This window comes from Cucurbita maxima, unplaced genomic scaffold, assembly GCF_002738345.1.
Source record: "Cucurbita maxima cultivar Rimu unplaced genomic scaffold, Cmax_1.0 Cma_Scf00018, whole genome shotgun sequence".
NCBI classification, from domain to species: Eukaryota; Viridiplantae; Streptophyta; class Magnoliopsida; order Cucurbitales; family Cucurbitaceae; genus Cucurbita; species Cucurbita maxima.
In genome coordinates, this window is record NW_019272034.1 from 2,442,882 (window position 1) to 2,461,001 (window position 18,120).

At 35.6% G+C, this 18,120-nt stretch overlaps 3 protein-coding genes across 5 annotated transcripts in view; 1 reads left to right on the plus strand and 2 right to left on the minus strand.

The window, feature by feature from the left end:
- Positions 1–116: 116 nt before the first annotated feature.
- On the plus strand, positions 117–6,266 carry LOC111493453 (aspartic proteinase-like protein 2). Its single transcript, XM_023143179.1, has 10 exons — positions 117–755; positions 1,155–1,284; positions 1,446–1,693; positions 2,343–2,567; positions 3,438–3,600; positions 3,709–3,782; positions 4,693–4,783; positions 4,985–5,060; positions 5,208–5,279; positions 5,914–6,266. The coding sequence occupies exons 1-10, from the start codon at positions 541–543 to the stop codon at positions 6,066–6,068; spliced, it is 1,449 nt and encodes a 482-aa protein (XP_022998947.1). The 5' UTR covers positions 117–540; the 3' UTR covers positions 6,069–6,266.
- Positions 6,267–6,912: 646 nt separating this feature from the next.
- LOC111493452 (probable protein phosphatase 2C 33) lies at positions 6,913–10,812 on the minus strand. Of its 3 annotated transcripts, XR_002720013.1 has the most exons (7): positions 9,959–10,812; positions 9,017–9,406; positions 8,811–8,928; positions 8,259–8,482; positions 7,649–8,166; positions 7,058–7,091; positions 6,920–6,991 (listed from the first exon to the last, which is right to left on the minus strand). XR_002720013.1 is itself a non-coding variant. In XM_023143178.1 (6 exons), exons 1-5 carry the CDS (start codon positions 10,199–10,201, stop codon positions 7,690–7,692), a joined length of 1,452 nt encoding a protein of 483 aa, XP_022998946.1. In that variant the 5' UTR covers positions 10,202–10,812; the 3' UTR covers positions 6,913–7,091; positions 7,649–7,689. The 3 variants fall into 3 exon arrangements, 2 of the variants coding, with proteins under 2 accessions (XP_022998946.1, XP_022998945.1); XM_023143178.1 differs by having other exon boundaries at positions 6,913–7,091; XM_023143177.1 differs by lacking the exons at positions 6,920–6,991; positions 7,058–7,091 and having other exon boundaries at positions 7,358–8,166.
- A 3,626-nt stretch (positions 10,813–14,438) lies between these two features.
- LOC111493454 (putative RNA-binding protein Luc7-like 2) overlaps positions 14,439–18,120 on the minus strand; it is a 7,103-nt gene continuing 3,421 nt past the window's right edge. The window contains exons 6-13 of the mRNA XM_023143180.1: positions 17,855–18,008; positions 17,580–17,641; positions 17,438–17,500; positions 16,807–16,865; positions 16,392–16,473; positions 15,240–15,286; positions 14,909–15,157; positions 14,439–14,789 (exon numbers count right to left, since the gene is read on the minus strand). Of these exons, the coding sequence (XP_022998948.1) occupies positions 14,771–14,789; positions 14,909–15,157; positions 15,240–15,286; positions 16,392–16,473; positions 16,807–16,865; positions 17,438–17,500; positions 17,580–17,641; positions 17,855–18,008 (735 nt within the window). The 3' untranslated portion in view covers positions 14,439–14,770. The remainder of the gene's footprint in view (positions 14,790–14,908; positions 15,158–15,239; positions 15,287–16,391; positions 16,474–16,806; positions 16,866–17,437; positions 17,501–17,579; positions 17,642–17,854; positions 18,009–18,120) is intronic.

Below are 18,120 nucleotides of genomic sequence, written 5' to 3' on the forward strand. Positions count from 1 at the left end.
TTAAAAAAAAAAAAAAAAAAAAAAAAAAAAAAAAAAAAGGTTTCAAATAGTAAAATTCATATATAAGGTAAAAAATGGTAAGAGGGAGATTGCTTGAGGTTCTTCTCTTCGTCTGTTCATTGAAAATGGCATTGCCCAATTTTAACTCTTCATTGACTTCGCTAAATATCTCTCTGTTTCTCTCTCCAGTTTCTTTTTCTAGTAGTTAATAGGTAGAGAATTTCTTCTTGGGGCCTGGCCTGCAGTCAAACACGGTGGAATCGAAGGATGTTCGTAAGGCGAGGGAATTGAATTGACTGAGAAGGACTGCCGGATACAAAATCAACCGTTCTATCTATTTGTTTATTCAAAATCGAGGGGAAGTTTGAGACTAAGACTTTGATCTTTCTATATTCCCCTGTTTCTTATTTGGTTTCTTCATCTTTTTTGGTTTCTCCATTGCTGTTAGCCCTTTAATCTGAGCTTGGCATCGATTTTAGTTGATTTTTGGTTCTGGGTTTTGGTTTAATCTCTGTTGGATTTGGGGGTTTGGTCTTCGTTATGGAGATTGCAAGATTTTCTATAGTGAACTTGTTGTTAGTGATTTCGTTTTTGTCGATTGGGGGTTGTAATTTGGTGTTTAAGGTTCAGCATAAATTCAATGGTCGACAGAGGTCGTTGAGTGCGTTCACAGCCCACGATATGCACCGTCGCGGTAGATTTCTCTCTGCTATTGATCTTGAATTGGGTGGCAATGGACATCCGTCTGAATCTGGGTTAGTCTCGATTTCTATTGTGATTATTTGCTATACACTGAAAATTGTGGTGTTTTTATGCGGTAATCTTGATTAGTAATTGCTTATTTAGTGGATAATTTATTCCATTCTGATGTTCTTTCAAAAAGGGCTGGTGTTATTGGATTCTTTTCTACCTCTTTTTAGTAAACACTGTATGGAATCTTTATTTTTTCCTTTTTGTTTTGGCTTTGTGAAATCAATCACTGCTCAAGTTCTTAATTGCTCAAGTTTTTAATTGCTCAGATAAGCCTGCTTCTTTTTCTTGTATGATAAAAGAGATTGTTGGTTTTTTTTTCGTGCTTTTTTTGGAAATCCTTGCCTCAAAGTTCTCTTATTCATATTCATTATTGGATGGTGGAAGTAATTATATGCTTTCAGGCTGTACTTTGCTAAAATTGGGCTTGGGACACCAGCCAAGGACTATTATGTTCAAGTGGATACAGGAAGTGACCTCTTATGGGTGAATTGTGCAGGCTGTACAAACTGTCCAAGGAAAAGTGATCTTGGTGTATGTCTCCTGAACTTTAAATTCTGGTTGAATTTCATATTTTATATTCAGAAGTATACCAAAAATTTGTAACTTGTTTTCGTAGTGCACCGATCATAGTTTCCGAGCTATACTCTGATTATCTTTTGAAGAAACGTTAATTATATGATTGTTCGTTACAGATAGAACTGACTTTATACAATCCATCAAGCTCTAGTACTTCAAACCTGGTAACTTGTGATCAAGATTTTTGCACTTCCTCACACGACGGTCCAAATCCCGACTGCACGCCTGATCTGAACTGTGAATATACAGTTTCATATGGAGATGGAAGCTCAACTACTGGGCATTTTGTGGAGGATCGTGTAGTACTTGATCAAGTAACAGGAAATTTTCGAACTGCATCTACAAATGGGAGTATAGTATTTGGGTAAGAAAATCATTTTCTACGTTATCATTTATTTCAGCACTGTGTCGAGCAACCGAACTTTTGGGTCCTGTTGCTTAGTTTAAGGAATGTGATGCCTTTGAGGGATATTTTGACGTTGACCATCACAAAAAGAACAGAGGACTTCTTAGATGCTTTGGGATTGTTGATGTTTATGATATACCTTGAACAAGTTCAGTCATTTGGAGCATAAACTATATACTTTCTGAAATTCTTTTATTCGTTGGAGCTTTACCATCTCTGAAGTTGAGATTTTTGAAGTATAAACTACATAGCTTTATTTTTTGTGAGAAGGACGCTGGGCCCCGAAGTAGGGTGGATTGTGAGATCCCACATCGATTGGGGAGGAAAACAAAACATTTTTTATAAGGGTGTGGAAACCTCTCCCTAGCAGATGCGTTTTAAAAACCTTGAGGGAAGGTCGGAAGGGAAAGCCCAAAGAGGACAATATATGCTAGTGTTGGGCTTGAGCCGTTACATTTATAGATGAATATGAGAAAACCTATCCAGTTATTTGTTTGTGTTTGAAGTAGTAGAAAACCTAGCGGTGGGCTTGAGCCGTTATCAGTTTCTGTTTTTCTATTTCTTCATGCTTATTTTTGTTTTCCTTGATGGATACATGGGTGGATAGTTGTGGTGCTCAACAATCTGGCCAACTAGGTGCAACATCTGCTGCGGTCGATGGGATACTTGGTTTCGGACAATCAAATTCATCCATGATTTCGCAGCTGGCTTCATTAGGAAAAGTTAGAAGGATTTTTGCTCATTGCTTGGATAACATTAAAGGAGGTGGAATTTTTGCCATTGGGGAGGTGGTGCAGCCAAAAGTCCACACCACTCCATTAGTGCAGCAACAGTATGTTATACTTCCCTGCATTTTGTTTTGAACTTTTTCGTATCTATGTGAAAAAATTCATGAGGGAAAAAGGAATTAACCATCTGTTTGTGGAAGATAAATTGAACATTGTTCCATTATTGTTCTCTGCCGAAGGGAATTCATGAACGCCTTATCCCTTTCAAGGAGAATTTCATGGAGAAAAATAATATCCTTTGCAAAGAGTTGAACAATGGATGAAGTTGTAAGAAAGAGGAGTTGGAAAAAGGTGTTGGGTTGAACAGAAAATAGTATGATATCTTTAAAAATCCATCTCAACAAAAAATGAACCGGATCATATCATGTAGAGTCGTGACTTTGCTCGAAGTCTAGTGCAATTTTTTTACGGTGCTCAGCTTTTGTTAGCTCCTAGAGTTGCAAGGAGGCGTTTGAGGAGCTTTCCTTTCATCTGCCCTTTGGTGATAAAGGGAGGTTTTTGTCGCAAACTTCTGTGTGTGCTATTTTGTGGGGTCTTTGGGTAGAGAGAGACAACATAATTTTCGGAGGACGTAAGAGTTCATTTAGCGATGTTTGGTCCCTTGTTAGATTCTTTTTTTTTTTTGGGTCCCTCGAAGGCAGGGTGAAAGCGTTTGAAAATAATCCAATTACGATACGCTATCGGTATCCTCAATAGTGTTTTTTTTGTTATCAAACATGGGTTAGAATTTTGGATGCTCGTAGGTAAGGAGAATAGCAAGCAATCAGCCCCATTCGGGCACTTTGTTGCTTATTTTACCCTTCTCAAACACATTAGTATTTTACATGCATTTATATATCTTCTTCTTTTTAAATATTTCGCTTTCTTTTCTTAATTAGTAGCCTTGGACTTAGTTATTTCATCATCAACTTTAGGGCACATTACAATGTGGCTATGAAGGCAATTGAGGTTGGCGGTGACATGCTGAATCTCCCCACAGATGTTTTTGACACTGATTTAAGCAGAGGAACAATTATTGACAGTGGCACTACGTTAGCTTATCTTCCAGACGAGATTTATGAACCATTAATAGCAAAGGTACACTAAGTAATTTTTTTTATTTTACGTTTTTGTTAATCGTTTCCCGTCAAAAACAATATTTAAAGTTTGTATTTTTAGAAACTGAAACTGTCTCTACTATGTTAGATTTTTGCAAGGCAGACTGGACTGAAGTTGTATTCTGTTGAAAAACAGTTTACTTGCTTTCAATACAACGGAAAGTAAGATGACATGATACCTTCCTGGCTAACTTCTATTCATCTTTGTTAAACGTATAAAATAGCTATCTTATTGTTCGACCTTTGATGTTCATTTCGGGGTCGGTCTTATTTCATTCACATTATCGTTAAATGTGTTGCTGGTTGAGGTTCTTATTTATGTCTTTTTATTTGGTCAGTTTTTTCTAGATTCATGAGCAAAGATTTGTCAGTGTTCTTCCCGAGTAAATGATATCCATGTCAAAAAATAGTAGTACTAAGTGGCTGGGGGAAAAGGGATATCTCGAATTGCGGCGCAAACTGTTCATCATATTAAAAATAGTTAAAATTGATTCTTGTTAAAAGTCATGTTAGAGATACCCTCTAGGATCCTTGGTTCAAGTCCGAGCTTAATAACTTGAAACTCTGTCATCTCTAGAGTTGGTCTTGGGATAGGAGGACCCTCTCTAGTTGGTGTAACAGCCCAAGCCACCACTAGCAGATATTGTCCTCTTTGAAGTTTCCCTTCCGGGCTTTCCCTCAAGGTTTTCAAAACGTGTTTGCTAGGGAGAGGTTTCCACACCCTTATGAATAATGATGTGAGATTTCACAATCCACTCCTCAAAGCTGGCACACCGCCTTGTGTCTACCTCCACACCTTTACAAAGAATGTTTCGTTTTCCTCCCCAACCGATGTGAGATTTCACATGTGGTCATGAGCATAACGCAAAAAGTGAGGCCCCAAACTCTGCATATCTTAAATATAATAAGCATCATAAGAGTTTAGCATATTGCATAGTTTCCTTTACCTAATCAAAACATCCTTCAACGTATTGAGACTAGAACATCTTATTAATATCGCTACGCTTAAAACGTTCATTATCTGAACATTTTTTAAAAAGTTTCTCATTTGGCTTTTATGTTCTTCATGCAGCATTGATGATGGATTTCCTGATGTTACATTTCACTTTGAAGGTTCACTATCTTTGAGAGTTCGTCCTCGTGAGTATCTGTTTGATATTGATGTGAGTGAATTGAACTTTGAAGTATGACCAGACTTCCTTTTCTCATGCTTTATTGATGCTGACCCCAATAATAAAAATTTGGGCTAATAATGTGAATGATAGGAATATTAGCAAAAAAAAAAAAAAAAAAAACAATTTAATTTGATAATTACTTAAAGAACATATGAAAATGTCTAAGCCGTGATTTGATAAATTTTGCAGAGTGATAATTGGTGTGTCGGTTGGCAAAACAGTGGTGCCCAATCTAGGGATGGAAAGGGTATGATTCTGTTGGGAGGTCAGTGAAAAGACAATGAACTCGTTTATTATTTCATCACTTCAAATTATGAAATTCTGCTGCTGCAATTTGCCTTAGTTGGGTGTTCCTTCTTGGGATACACATTATTGTTAACCAGTTTTCTTTTTCATTTGTTTCTGATTTCAGATTTGGTGCTTCAAAATAGACTCGTGCTATACGACTTAGAAAATCAGACCATCGGTTGGACAGAGTACAACTGTGAGTACACTCGACTAGTATTTAGCATTAGATAAATTTCGAGTACACGTGTAACAGCCCAAGTCCGAATATACGCTTTTTAAAAACCTTAAGGAAAAGCCCAAAGAGGACACAATATTTGCTAGCGGTGGGCTTGGGCCGTTACAACACTTGACTCTTATTTTCTATGTTTCATACGATCCTGCAGTACAAATTTACATGCCTGTGATGCCTATGCCCAGCTTTCTGATTGAATAGCTTTACTGGTTGAGTAATGATTAGACTTGTTCTACTTCTGCTCAGACTAATAGGCCAGAAAACTTTTGTGAAAACTATTTGTTTAAACTTGAAAAAGAAATTCCATTGGCGTCATATGTTAGCAAGCTCTTATTGTTTACATCTGATGGACCAACAAGTAATGATTTGGTACAATGTGACATAAAGGGTAGGCCAATTATAGATAGTAAGGGCAGGTAGGACAAAAACGAGTTTGACGGGTCGGTGGTGGGTCGCTTTTAAATTGGTTTTGGTCTTACTGTATTTGGCTGGCTTCTCTGTTGTACAAGGTTGTGTTAAATCATGTCGGTCCATAGGTATAATAACAGTGTTGGATGGTTCTGTTCAAATGTTAATATGTTTGAATGGGGAATTGCAGGCTCTTCAAGCATTAAGGTGATGGATGAGAAGAGCGGAGGCATTTATACAGTTGGGCCTCACGATCTTTCTTCAGCTTCTTCTCTAAGAACTGGAAGAACATCAGTGGTTTTGTTCATACTAATGCTTACCATGCTTCATTCTTTTACAAACTAAAACTAAACAAACATACATTGTCACTTCAACAGAAATAGTATGAACAACACCACTCATTCTTTTTCATCATTGAATTGGTTCTTTAAGATCCATTTCCCAATACTGAATTATTCTTTGGGCTTTGTGTAAACAACTTATCCTTTGAATTCATAGGCCTCAACTTAATTCATATAAAAACTTTATTGTAATGTGTATCTATGTGTTCATTCGAAAAAGATTAAATTATAAATTCGATGGTTTGTATGCATTGACAGATGATCCAGGGGTTTGGTTCGGTAGGAACTTTTTATTTTTGGATTTCGAAAAGAATTAGTAAACCTCATCTTTAACGTTTGAACTATGATATGAAAATAAGTACAAATCCTATTTTGAAAATAACTAAAATACTAAGAATAATAAATAAAATAAGTGGTAAGCACGTAATATGTGGGTGGCTACTCCAAGGTACTATCTTATTATGAAGTAGTAGATTCGATGATACAGTTTGAGTTGAATTGTTGATCGAGGAGAAACTATTTATGAGATTTTATCAAATAAATACGAAATTAGTCGAAGAATATATAAAAAACCATTATAATAGAATATATATATATATATGAAAAATTGGATAATGACACCATTAAATCACATACTAAATATTGCAAGCCTTATCCGTTTCTGTTTGAGTGGAGCTCATAATTAGTCTCACTAATTTCTTTTCTTAGCCACATATTTACATAAGGTCGCAAATTGCACTTCTTTCTCACAGTTAGGTGCACATATGACAACTCATGACCACAAATATTTATTCTAATAAATTTGTGTTTGAGGCTTCAAAATATAGGTTTATGGTTTTTCATGTACTTAAAATATACCATCTAAAGTCTCATAGCCTCTAGCTCCTCGACTCTAATGCTCTCGTCATTAGTCGTGTAAGCTCAGGTACCCCTTGAAAAAACAAACTAGAATTCTATGTCTTATAGAACCTTAGAGCTCTGCAGCATTGGTATGCCCTCGCCATTAGTCATGCAAGCATAGGTATCACTTGAAAAAAACTCACTTATAAACAATATATATATCTATATATGTCGCCCAATAGTTCAATAGTAATAACTAAACTCTTAATTATAGGTAACCCATCCTAAAGAATCAATGTGTTGGTGGGGGGATTGCTCCAAAAAGGGAGCTAAACAATTCAGACAGAAGAAGGATGAATGTCCAGCCCCTACTTTAAGGTCCAAAAAGGCAAACCAACTGAAAGAAAATCAGCACTTTTAACCACTAAGTGGAACAAAGTTCAAACAATGTAATTGAAGATTTGCAAAGCAAGTTGAATTTTAGGCTTTACAATCACAAAATTTATTAACAACATTACAAATAACAAACAATTCGTACAAGAAAAATTATTAGAACAATAAAGGATGGCAAGTTGATCCTACAAAACTCGAATTTTACTGATATGACAGAGTCGTCGACTATTCCCCAGACGCACTAATAAGGTCGGGCCGACCTCTCTCGAGTTCAATTCTTATGTGATTTCTTTTCTTCTCCTACAGAAAGAATAACAGAAGCAACAAAAAGTAAACATAATAAACTTTTACCAAAACAAGGCACTGATGGATATCTTTCTGAACTTCCCCATTTACTTCCGGCCTTTCTTATCTTCTTTTCCAGGATCGAATCTCGGCAGGTTTACCAGAGTATTTACGCGTGAGACGCCTTCCAGGGCAGACCATTCTATTCCCATTTCTGAATGTTCTTCCTCCTTCGATTCATCTTCTTCTTCGCTTCCATCCTCCGGAGTTTCCTTGCAGATTTGGACGGTTCCCGAATGATTCAGACCATTTGGGCTAGAGAAATCTTCACTCTCAACTGCACTGCTGATGTGATCTATTAAACTTTGTTGCACCTCTGGTTTGGTATTGGAAGCAGATGATAGATTTCCGGAGTTCGAGTCAAGAAAGAGGCAAACGACCGCACAGTCATCAATCTTGGAAGTTGGGTATTTATGTTTCCATGCTTTCACGGCTGTCTCAACTAAAGTTCGAGCTGCAGTAGTGCGTTTTGGAGCCGATGCAACGACATTTACAACCTCTTTGTTTGATAGCACATCCCATATCTGCAAAAAGAAACACAAACCAAACTCTGAGAAGAACAGAAGGAGGAGGATCCCTTTTTAAAAGAAAATTGCAGAATAAATTGCTCTCATACTCCATCTGTAGCCAGAACAATGAATTCGTCTTTTTCAGTGAGCCGTCGATATGATATTTCAGGTACAGAGATTAAACCAAAGTCTTTGAGGCAGAAATCTCCAAATGCTCGTGCCATGGCAAGTCCAGGAGAGTTGCTGTTTGGAAGCCAAACTCGAGGAACATCAGGTTCGTCGTGGAGAGCAAAGACACGACCTCTACACTTACGGATTCTCTCTGCTTCAGCTGTTAGTGGGAAAGAACCATCGTAAAAAAAATTTCAGTAAACCAGTAAGTTGGGAAGGAAGTATAGGGAGAGAGGAGCAGACTACAGTCAAATAATTACAAAGTAACTATGCATTTGGCTCATAAGCACACAGTCCGAAGTACAGTACTTCAATGATTCCTACCAAGAAAGCTAGTTATGAATCTTATGATCAAGAAATATAATTAATTGCACAAAATTTCCTTATGGTCCAAAATAACACATTTTTTAAAACATCAAATTTCAATTGAATTGCTCTTATAACAAAATGATATTCTACAGAGGGGAGTTCAGCAGAAAGGCAAAAACCTGGAAGATTTGGCTTCAGATCCACAGTCAATTGAATTGCAACAAGAGAGTCATCTTTATCTCTCGTACCCAGAACAGCTCGGGAGTCCCCAACGTTTCCAATGACAAGATCCTGACCCTGAAAAACGGTAACTTATGAGCAAAGAACAAACATATCTTATCTCAAATCAAATCCAAAACATTTCATTTTTAACATGAAACAGCACCTGTTTAACCATAGTCACTGCTGTTGTCCCACTACAGAAGCTATCTATACCTTGGTGCATTCTGAGTTCCCTATCCATAACCCTAAAAGCCTTAAGAAATGACTCCTTCAAGGTATGGAAAATTTCAGGTTGCTTTTCTGCTCCATCACCATCAGTGGATGCCCTAAACTCTTCATCAGCAGATAAAAAGGAGGTAGCTTCATCTGAGTTCACACTTCCAGTATTGAGGCTTATCTCTCTAAGAACATCATCTGTGGTCAAGTTGACCTCCCAATGTGTACTTAACCTCAGAGGAAGAGAATCCCTCACTTTCTTCGCAACCATATGACCGTACGGGCCATGGCCATCGAAAACCCCACAGAAGATCGTATCAGTTCTAGAGCCAAAATTCTGAAACCGCAATTGAAATCAGAATTAGTCCAAACATGTGATATATGGAGTTTCAGATAGAAAGAAGGGTATCATGCCGATGCACATTCTAATAGTATATCACAAATGAAGAAAAAAATAGAAAAAAAGAACCTAGTGGTTGACCCCACTCAAAGAAGCCATGAACAAAAAGAAGAACACACAAAAGCATAACAGACAGATCCCAAAGGGTGCCCACCGCCCAGGTGGTAACGAGCAAGGGATGTTTGAAGATACTCTTTTAAGATCTCAGATTCAAACTCATGATGAAAACTTAAACTCGTGTGATCTTCAACCACATAATTGAGGGTAAAACAAAAGTTAAGTAAAGAAGAAGCAACACAACAGCCCAAGTGATGTAATCTCTGTTGGATCAGATAATTAATTAACAAAACAGGAACCAAAGCAAGCAAGAAATTAAATGAACCCTTCAACAAACTCGTGGGCATATATTAATTTCGCAGCATCTTTTGGCTTGGATCTAAGATTAAAGGTATTAACAAGAGCAAAATAGTGGTTGAAAGGAGAACAAACCTCCCAAACAATCATGGCATCCTGATTGGTTCCTTTCTTGCCCTGCTGCGTAAACAGAGAGGCGAAATCAGTGAAGCCATTGCCGAACACCCTACCAGGGATCCGATGGAGAGACAGATCCCCAAAGGAAGAACTCCGAGAACCATTTCGTCTCTTGCTCCTGCTTCGATGATAGTGCTTAGCCGGAGAGGTCGGGGAACCAGGAATGGGGCTCCTGCTTTCCGCAGACAAGCAGGACCCCATTCGAAGTGCCCTAACAATGCTTAGAATGCACTCCAGGCCACCTGCCCTGTCGAACCCCCGACCCCCACCACTTTCTCTGTACCGATCCGTCAGGAACCCTCTTCCGTCCCTCCCCTTAAGGGACACTCCCTCCAATTCTCAACACAAATCCTTTCAATCCCACATCACCAGATCCTTCAATCACCCTTTACGGAATTGGGAATTTGGAATTGGATTGAAGAACAAATACGAGAATCTATCTCTTCTCCACCTTTTTTATGTTCGTTTCCGCTTTAATCGTAAAAGAACAATCGAAAAGAAGATAGCGATAAAAGTGCAGATCTACCTTGGCATGCAAATGGAGTACGATGATTATGATGATAGCCTCAGATACCGGCGATTTGAGCCCCGAAATCGAAGAAATCAATCGGAAAGGAGATGAGTTTTGGAATCAAATCGAGTTTTGTGGGGAGGGGAAAAAACAGAGACGATAAGGAATCGGAATGGATTAGAGAACAGGGAATCGAAACATGTGGGTAAATAAGAGAAGGGAAGATCAGAGAGAGAGAGAGAGAGGAGAGAGAGAGGATCAAAAGGATTGAACGAAGAGAAAAAATAGGAACCAAGAAAGTGATGACTTTGTCTATAAAATAGAGAACTTTGTCCATCACTCTCTCAAATCTCCAAAAATTTGCATTACTTTTTCCTTTTAATTATATTTTAATATCTTACGTTTGTATCGTTTCTCATGCTTCCATTTTTTATTATAAAGGTCGGGTTTTTTTTCTTTTTAATTTCCATCTTTGATTTGATGAGTCACGGCGAGCGAATTGAGAAGAGCCCAACTTGAGAATCGAGCGCCCTTAGCGTTCAAATTTGTAGTTTGGAGAAGCGTCCTCAACGACGGACCGGACACAAGTTCCCTAGAAGGGGCACCAAAGAGGGTGAGAGCCCCGTCGTACTTGGATCTTATCGCACCACGAGACGCTGTCTATGAGTCGAGTTGTTTGGGAATGCAGCCTCAAGCAAGCTAGGGTAAAATCTGAGTTAACATTATTATCTCAATTCATAGATATATATAAACTTCTGAAATTAAAAAAAAATAAATTGAAGACCTTTATTTGTTGAATTAATAAATAAATAAATAAAATAAAAACTGTTCTGGGTTGATTTTTAAAAATATATTTATGTACAATTAGTAAATACTTAAGTAGATATATGTCTAAAATGGTAAGTAATTTTCCAAATGGGTTTAAATTTCAATGAAATAATTAATGAAAATATAAATTTTAGGGTTAAAAAAGAGAAGTTTTTGCAAATTTAGAAAAAAGTAAAATAAAATAAATATGGAAATTAAAGAATTAATCAAATGTTACAGTTAATTAATTGAAGAAGAAAAAAGTAATTAAAATAGTACATAAAAGTCTTCTATTTGAATTAAAAAAATTAATTTTATTACAAAAACGAAAAAAAAAATGAAACCACGGGAAGGAACGTTTTGTATTTATATTTATAAATATCAATAAAATTATTAGAGATGAAAATGATGATAGTCTAAGACCATGAAAATAAAATATCCCCAAAACACTTAGACCCCACCATGGCTGCTCCCTTAGGTATATATGTGGACTTAGCTTTCTAGCTTTCCAAATCTGGCCATGCCCCTACTAATATGCTCGTTTATGACCTCATTTTTTAGTTATCTTTAAATCTATTAACATTGTCGAAGAAGTCTACGACTAGCAAATATTGTTCGTTTTGACCCGATATGTATCGTCGTCAGTCTCACAGTTTGGAGAGGCATCTATACTCTTATAAGAAATGTTTTGTTCCCTTCTCCAATCGCTATTGTTTGTATGTATAAAATTAAGCCAAGCAGAGTTTGGATATACAATTTTCAACCGCTAAATCCATTCATATTGAAAGGAATTAGAATATAATTTAATAAGTTAATCGTGCCAGAGGACCAATTTTAATATATTATAATATTAGATAAAATTATTGTAAAAAGTTTAGTATAAAACATGTGCACCTAACACGTGAAGAACAAATAACATATCTTTTTGCAGATCGGTCCTTATCATCATCCATGGCTACACTGTTACATTTTTCATAGACCAATTTCCAGTCATTGAAACTTGGGACTACACTTTGAATCATTTAACTTTTGACCCCTAATTATTTTTGTACTCTAAAGAATTGTTTAATAATTATCAATTTAATCTTATAAGATTCTCAAATTTCCTCTCAATGTATTAAATTTTTTAAATTAGGTCCTCCCTAAAAAATAAACATAAACATGTCACGATGCTGCTACTAAAGGTATGAAACATGAAATTCGACTTAATCTTCAGCTGCAACTCTATACGTCGTTTATAAACAATAATTTTATGATGTAAAGATCTAATCAAGAATTTTTAATATTATACAGGCAAAATTATTTCATAGTACTTTTAAGTTTAAAAGTTTCGAACACGTCAAAAACCTTTCAATTTCATGTCAATCATGTCACCAAATTATTCAACATTTAATTTCTACGAATCCGTGTTTTATAAGTCAATGAAAGTTAAGAAATCTTAAACATGAAATTAAAAGGTAAAAGCATTAATGAAAACCTTAGAACTTCAAAAAACAAAAAAACGAACGAAGTACTCACACGAGAAAAATATGTAATATTCAAAGTCTACTAAAAGTAACTTCAAAGGTTGATGATTCGATCTATGATTCAGTTTTAAACTCACATTCAATAATAACGATTACAGTCTCTCTTAACTTTTTTTTTTGACACCTCTTTATATTCCTTGTTGATTTTGTTTTAAATGGGAGATTGTAAGTAGAGGCAGAAAAAATAATGGAGGAGAGAGAAGCAACCGACCAAAACGAAAGAAAGAGAGAGAGAGAGAGAGAAAAGCATGGCATTTTGCAGGTGACAGGAAAGAAGGCTGCAAGGACAACATAGACATTGTGTTGGATTCAAGTATGAACACAAAGTTGGTAGTTGGGATAACATCCAAATGCATTTAAAGTGGAATAGTGACACGGTCTAATGTGATTGATGAAGTGTATGTTAGAAGGACAAATTAAGGATTGGGCGAGGAATTGAAATGAAAGATATACTTTTGATCCTTCAAGTTTGAATTCGATAGTCTATGCGCTTTCAAACTCCAAGATTGTAAGAACCACCAGAAGATTGTAAGAAAGAATCTCAAATGCAAGCAATATTGAAGAATGGCAATGATGGATAACCTAAGATATGTGATCTACAGCATTGATTCTTTGGAAATCAGTTTAAAACTCAATATGTATCCTACAACATACGACGCTTATCCTCATACTCATCAAGTAAATGGGATAGAAAGAGCATACCGTATTAGGCTTTCTGGTTTGTTCTTCCTCGTCCTTTTTGAAACAAGATTCCAGACTTTTTCATCCACTTTTTCTCTTTTCATCCCTTAACAATGAGACCCTTGAGATTCTTGAAAACAAGAGGGAGAAACTTATTCTATGGAACAAAATATTTACAACTCAGGAATTTGATTCTTGAAAAATAGCACCAAATGCCATCGTCTTTTACCTATATATATATATAGATATAGATATAGATATATAGAATCACACAAAATGACCATTTTGCTCCATTTGATTCGAACCAGCTAACTCGAAACGACAAATAACATTTCTTATTCACAAGCACAAACCAACACAATTAGATCCCATATAAAAATAGAATTCATTCTTCATACAACACATAATATTCAACAACTCCACACAAGTGGTTCTCAACAACAATCTACTAGTTTTCAACTGAAGCACAAGCTTAAATTTGATCATTTGATCTTTTGACCATCTATTTTTCCAAATTAAAACTTAGAAATGAATACTTACAGTAAGATTGTGAGAGGCTAAACTTTCCAGCAACCAATGTTGACAGTACCTGTTTCGTTTATAGCAACTCAATCTGTATCTTTCAATTCCATGCATACTGCACATCACTTCAACTAAAACTTAACACAACTGCACTGCCCCGGCTAATGATTTTTTTTGTTTATTTATGTCTAGTTACCCATTTTCTATCCAATATTTGTTTTTAATTCTTTGTCTAAATTTTCTTTTCTTTTCAAATTTCAAGTAAATGAGAAAAAGATTATAATATTACAAATTGCAGATAAAACATGATTGGAAAAGGGAGAGCATAAAAGAAAAAGATCGTTCATCCGGCCTGCCTAAAAACTATGGTTCTTGATACATAAAACGGTGGTTGGTCAACAATAATATGTCAAATCTTACCAGTTTCTTGCATCCTGTTATGAAGTCTCCAAAATGATCATATGAAAAATTGATGTATCCCACAACCTTAGTCTATATGTCAAAAAATGATTGCAAGGAAACTACTCCACTAACAGCTACATATAAAATTCCAGTAATCAGTACAACCATACCTCTCAAAAGTACAGTCAACATAACCTTGTGGTGGTCATTATAAAATCATTAGAGAAGATACAGCCAACTGCACTCAAAATATAGGAAGAAACACAGGACATAAACCTGTACCTTCACTTCCATTGGACCCACCGTAAGATCTGTTTAGTACTAGTACCGGTCACGTCGCCTGCACAAAGAGTGAAAAAGAACAAACCGTCATAACTAAAAAGAAGAATCACTCATTACATCCATATGGTATTTGATTTTTTGATAATAAGAAACGTGGTATTTGAAATTTAACAGTACTTGTGACGATCATAGTCCCTTGAACGTTCACGGTCTGTTGATCGTGAGCGTGAATGGCGACGACTTCTAGAATCATAAGAGCGATCTGGGTCCCTGTTGCGGTCTCGGTCATAACGATCCCGATCGTTATATCTATCACGATCCCTGCTCCTACGATCATTATCTCTTCCGCGGTCACGACTATCAGCACGGTCACGGTCACGATCCCTACTCGGTTCTCTATCAGGTTCTCTACTTCGCTCCTTCGATCTGAAAGAAAGCATTCAGATATTGAAAAACATATTACTGTAAAAAATAATAATAATAATTTAGGAATAAGAACAACATTTACCGTTGATCATCATGTCGATCAATCTTGCGGCTTTTGTTTCTTTCTTCCTAACAAAGAAGTGACAAGAATACAATTGAAACAACACATCACGGTAATCCAATGGAGGAAAATCACATAATGTCAGCGGCATAAGAGATCCTTAACTAATAATCAAAATCATAAGTAAGGAACGCTATTAATCTCAAGTTGTAAACCTCAGTTCATAAACACAACATCTCACATACACAAGCATGACACAAACAAAACGTAACCTTGAACTATACGTTGTTAGAATCACATTCTCAGAACATTCATTGAGCATTAGTGTGTAAAGCTTTTAGTAAATATCTTTGAGGTCTCATTTTGTCTTTGAAATCTCTTGTTATACACATTTTGGAGGTTGATCTTTTTTATTCCCTTTATATTCTTTCATTTATTCTTATACAAAGTTTGGTTACTCTTTCTAAAATTTTTAAAAAATAATAATAATAATAATAATAATCAATAAAAATCCATTAGTGGCCAATTGAAAAATGCATAAACCACTCCTAAACTAATTAAGACATCAAACCATAGAGGTGCGTTACAATTAATTCCAAAAATTTCAATTTCAAGAACATTTAAAAATTATAAAATTATTTCATATTCAATAATTGAAATTTTAAGATAATTTTAGGGATGATGTGTGCAATTTTCCCAATTGAATATCAAAAGATAATTCCACCGAGAGTAATCAAGATCTACGCATACAAACTTCACACCTCACAAACTGTCAATTAAAAGATTCAAATAGAAGATGCAAATGCTAGCACCAACCAGAAAAGGAAAGATAAAACGAAATGACCAGATCGAAACATTTCTCTATTCACTCTTAAACAAAGCTGATCAAAGAGGGCAGGCAAGAAGTCATCAACTAAAAAGCATAAACAGAGACACGGGACACAGACACAACACAGACCCAAAAAAACATCACTTTCTAAGGGGACTATATTTTTCAATTTTCTAATGAAACATATGTATACATTGATTCATTTTCAACATTAGAAAAACTCGAATGATTATATTGACTATGGCTATGGTTAGAGATTGTAGACGTCTTCTAATAGTTTATAACTTTTTTTTTTCTTTTCTTTTCAAAAATGGTTAACATGCATAAGATTAAAATTATCTAACCTGAAGCTCTGCTAGCTTTTCACGGATTTGCATATAGCCAAGATGAAGCTTTCCTCCAAAATGATCTGCCAAACGACGATCACTGAAAGAAAAAGAAATTAAAATGGTCTAATACCAAAACAAAACCTCATGAATTTACATTCATTCTGGAAATTACAAAAACATGCAAGCATGGTTCCCCAAAACATTCTAAGCAACAATAGCATGATCCACAAATATAAACAGAAATAACGCACAGTCTTTAGCTGGAAAAGTTATCCTCGTAAAACTGGGCCCAAGAGCCTGCTGGGGAAAAGGAGGTATAATTGTCGGGTCAAAACTGAGCACTTGGAAACCCCAAATACTAACTTTACATTTTCCTCAAAAAACATAGATCATTAAAAGAACATGTATAAGTTGTAGAGTCAAATTTTACCTGTCATAAACGCTTAAAAATGCTCCACAAATGTCACACACACGCAGCTTTTGATCCGTCTGGGTAAATACAAAACAAGTGAAATTACTTGATTATTCATATAAGATACAAATAAATTTGTAAGCTTTGAACTTTATAATAAACTCGAGCCATATTATTGCAGCCACCCACTTAACAATTGCCAAGTTCATTTGTTTGATGTCTTTAACCATTTCTTTTAACATTTATTAAACATCACAGCAGAAATCTTCAGACAACTAAATTGCAAAATTCCGTCACCACAGCTAATCCAAGGTTAACATAATTATGTCAATGTTAACATAACTTTTGCTAATCCAAGGTGCACTATTTATGCATCTCAAGAATAAATTACTAAGATAAGTCCCAAACAAGCCATAAATAAATAAATATATATTTGGAAGAAATGTTTTCCTTGATGATATGAAAAGCCATATCTACATCCACATATTGAGATGGAACAGACCCAAGATGAAAAACATTGATCGTTACCCATGGCATAAATAGCTTTTTATGTGGATATTCTAATACTGAAGTGGTTTTAAAGTGGAAAGGAAATGCATCATGTTTTGCGAAAGAGATGAGTAGGTTTCACGAGAAAAAGAAGACTCACAATTCGCACATCAGCAGCAGTATATTTGGAAGAATCCATCACTGGCTCCTGCCTAGCTGGTAGCTGAACAAAAATGAGAAGTGCTTACGAAAAGTAGAAAACATAGATGTACATAGTCTCTGCTAAAGAATGAGAGACAAACCTTCTTGAGTGCTTCAGCTTCCTCCAATGCTTTTTGAGCCTCGTCAATCATTCCTTGCTCACCTGTAGAAATTAACACCACTAATTAGCAGAAGTGCAAAAAGTAAACGTACAATCCTCATGCAACTGACAACTATTAGTTCTACACACAATTACATTTCAATTATTATCAATCATTTCATCAAAAAATAAATGATACGATGAACAAACGTTATTCTGACATACTTCACTCAGAAATTCAAAATGTAGCCTAGTGTTATATTGAATAAAACATACCAAGTTCCTCAGCCTTCTTCAACTTCTCATTTATCATCTCCTGTGTACGAGGATCAGGAGCTACAACAGGCAAAGGAGCCAGAGGCGGTGGGTTTGGCAGAGGTTGAGGCAAAGATGCCCTATCTTTGTTAAAAGCGTCTAAAAGAAGCATCGACTGTTAAAAATTCATTTAAAAGTTAGATTACTCACTTTGCATGTAAACAAAAAAAAAAAAAAAAAAAAAAAAAAAAAAAAAAAAAAAAAAAAAAAAAAAAAAAAAAAAAAAA

Coding starts and splice junctions, on each gene's coding strand:
- LOC111493453 (XM_023143179.1), top strand. CDS start 541: ATGGAGATTGCAAGATTTTCTATAGTGAACTTGTTGTTAGTGATTTCG. Junction 1,285..1,445: donor CAAGGAAAAGTGATCTTGGT/GTATGTCTCCTG, acceptor TGTTCGTTACAG/ATAGAACTGACTTTATACAA. Junction 3,601..3,708: donor ATGAACCATTAATAGCAAAG/GTACACTAAGTA, acceptor CTACTATGTTAG/ATTTTTGCAAGGCAGACTGG.
- LOC111493452 (XM_023143178.1), bottom strand. CDS start 10,201: ATGGGGTCCTGCTTGTCTGCGGAAAGCAGGAGCCCCATTCCTGGTTCC. Junction 8,929..9,016: donor CAGTGACTATGGTTAAACAG/GTGCTGTTTCAT, acceptor ACCGTTTTTCAG/GGTCAGGATCTTGTCATTGG. Junction 8,483..8,810: donor TCTGAAGCCAAATCTTCCAG/GTTTTTGCCTTT, acceptor TCCCACTAACAG/CTGAAGCAGAGAGAATCCGT.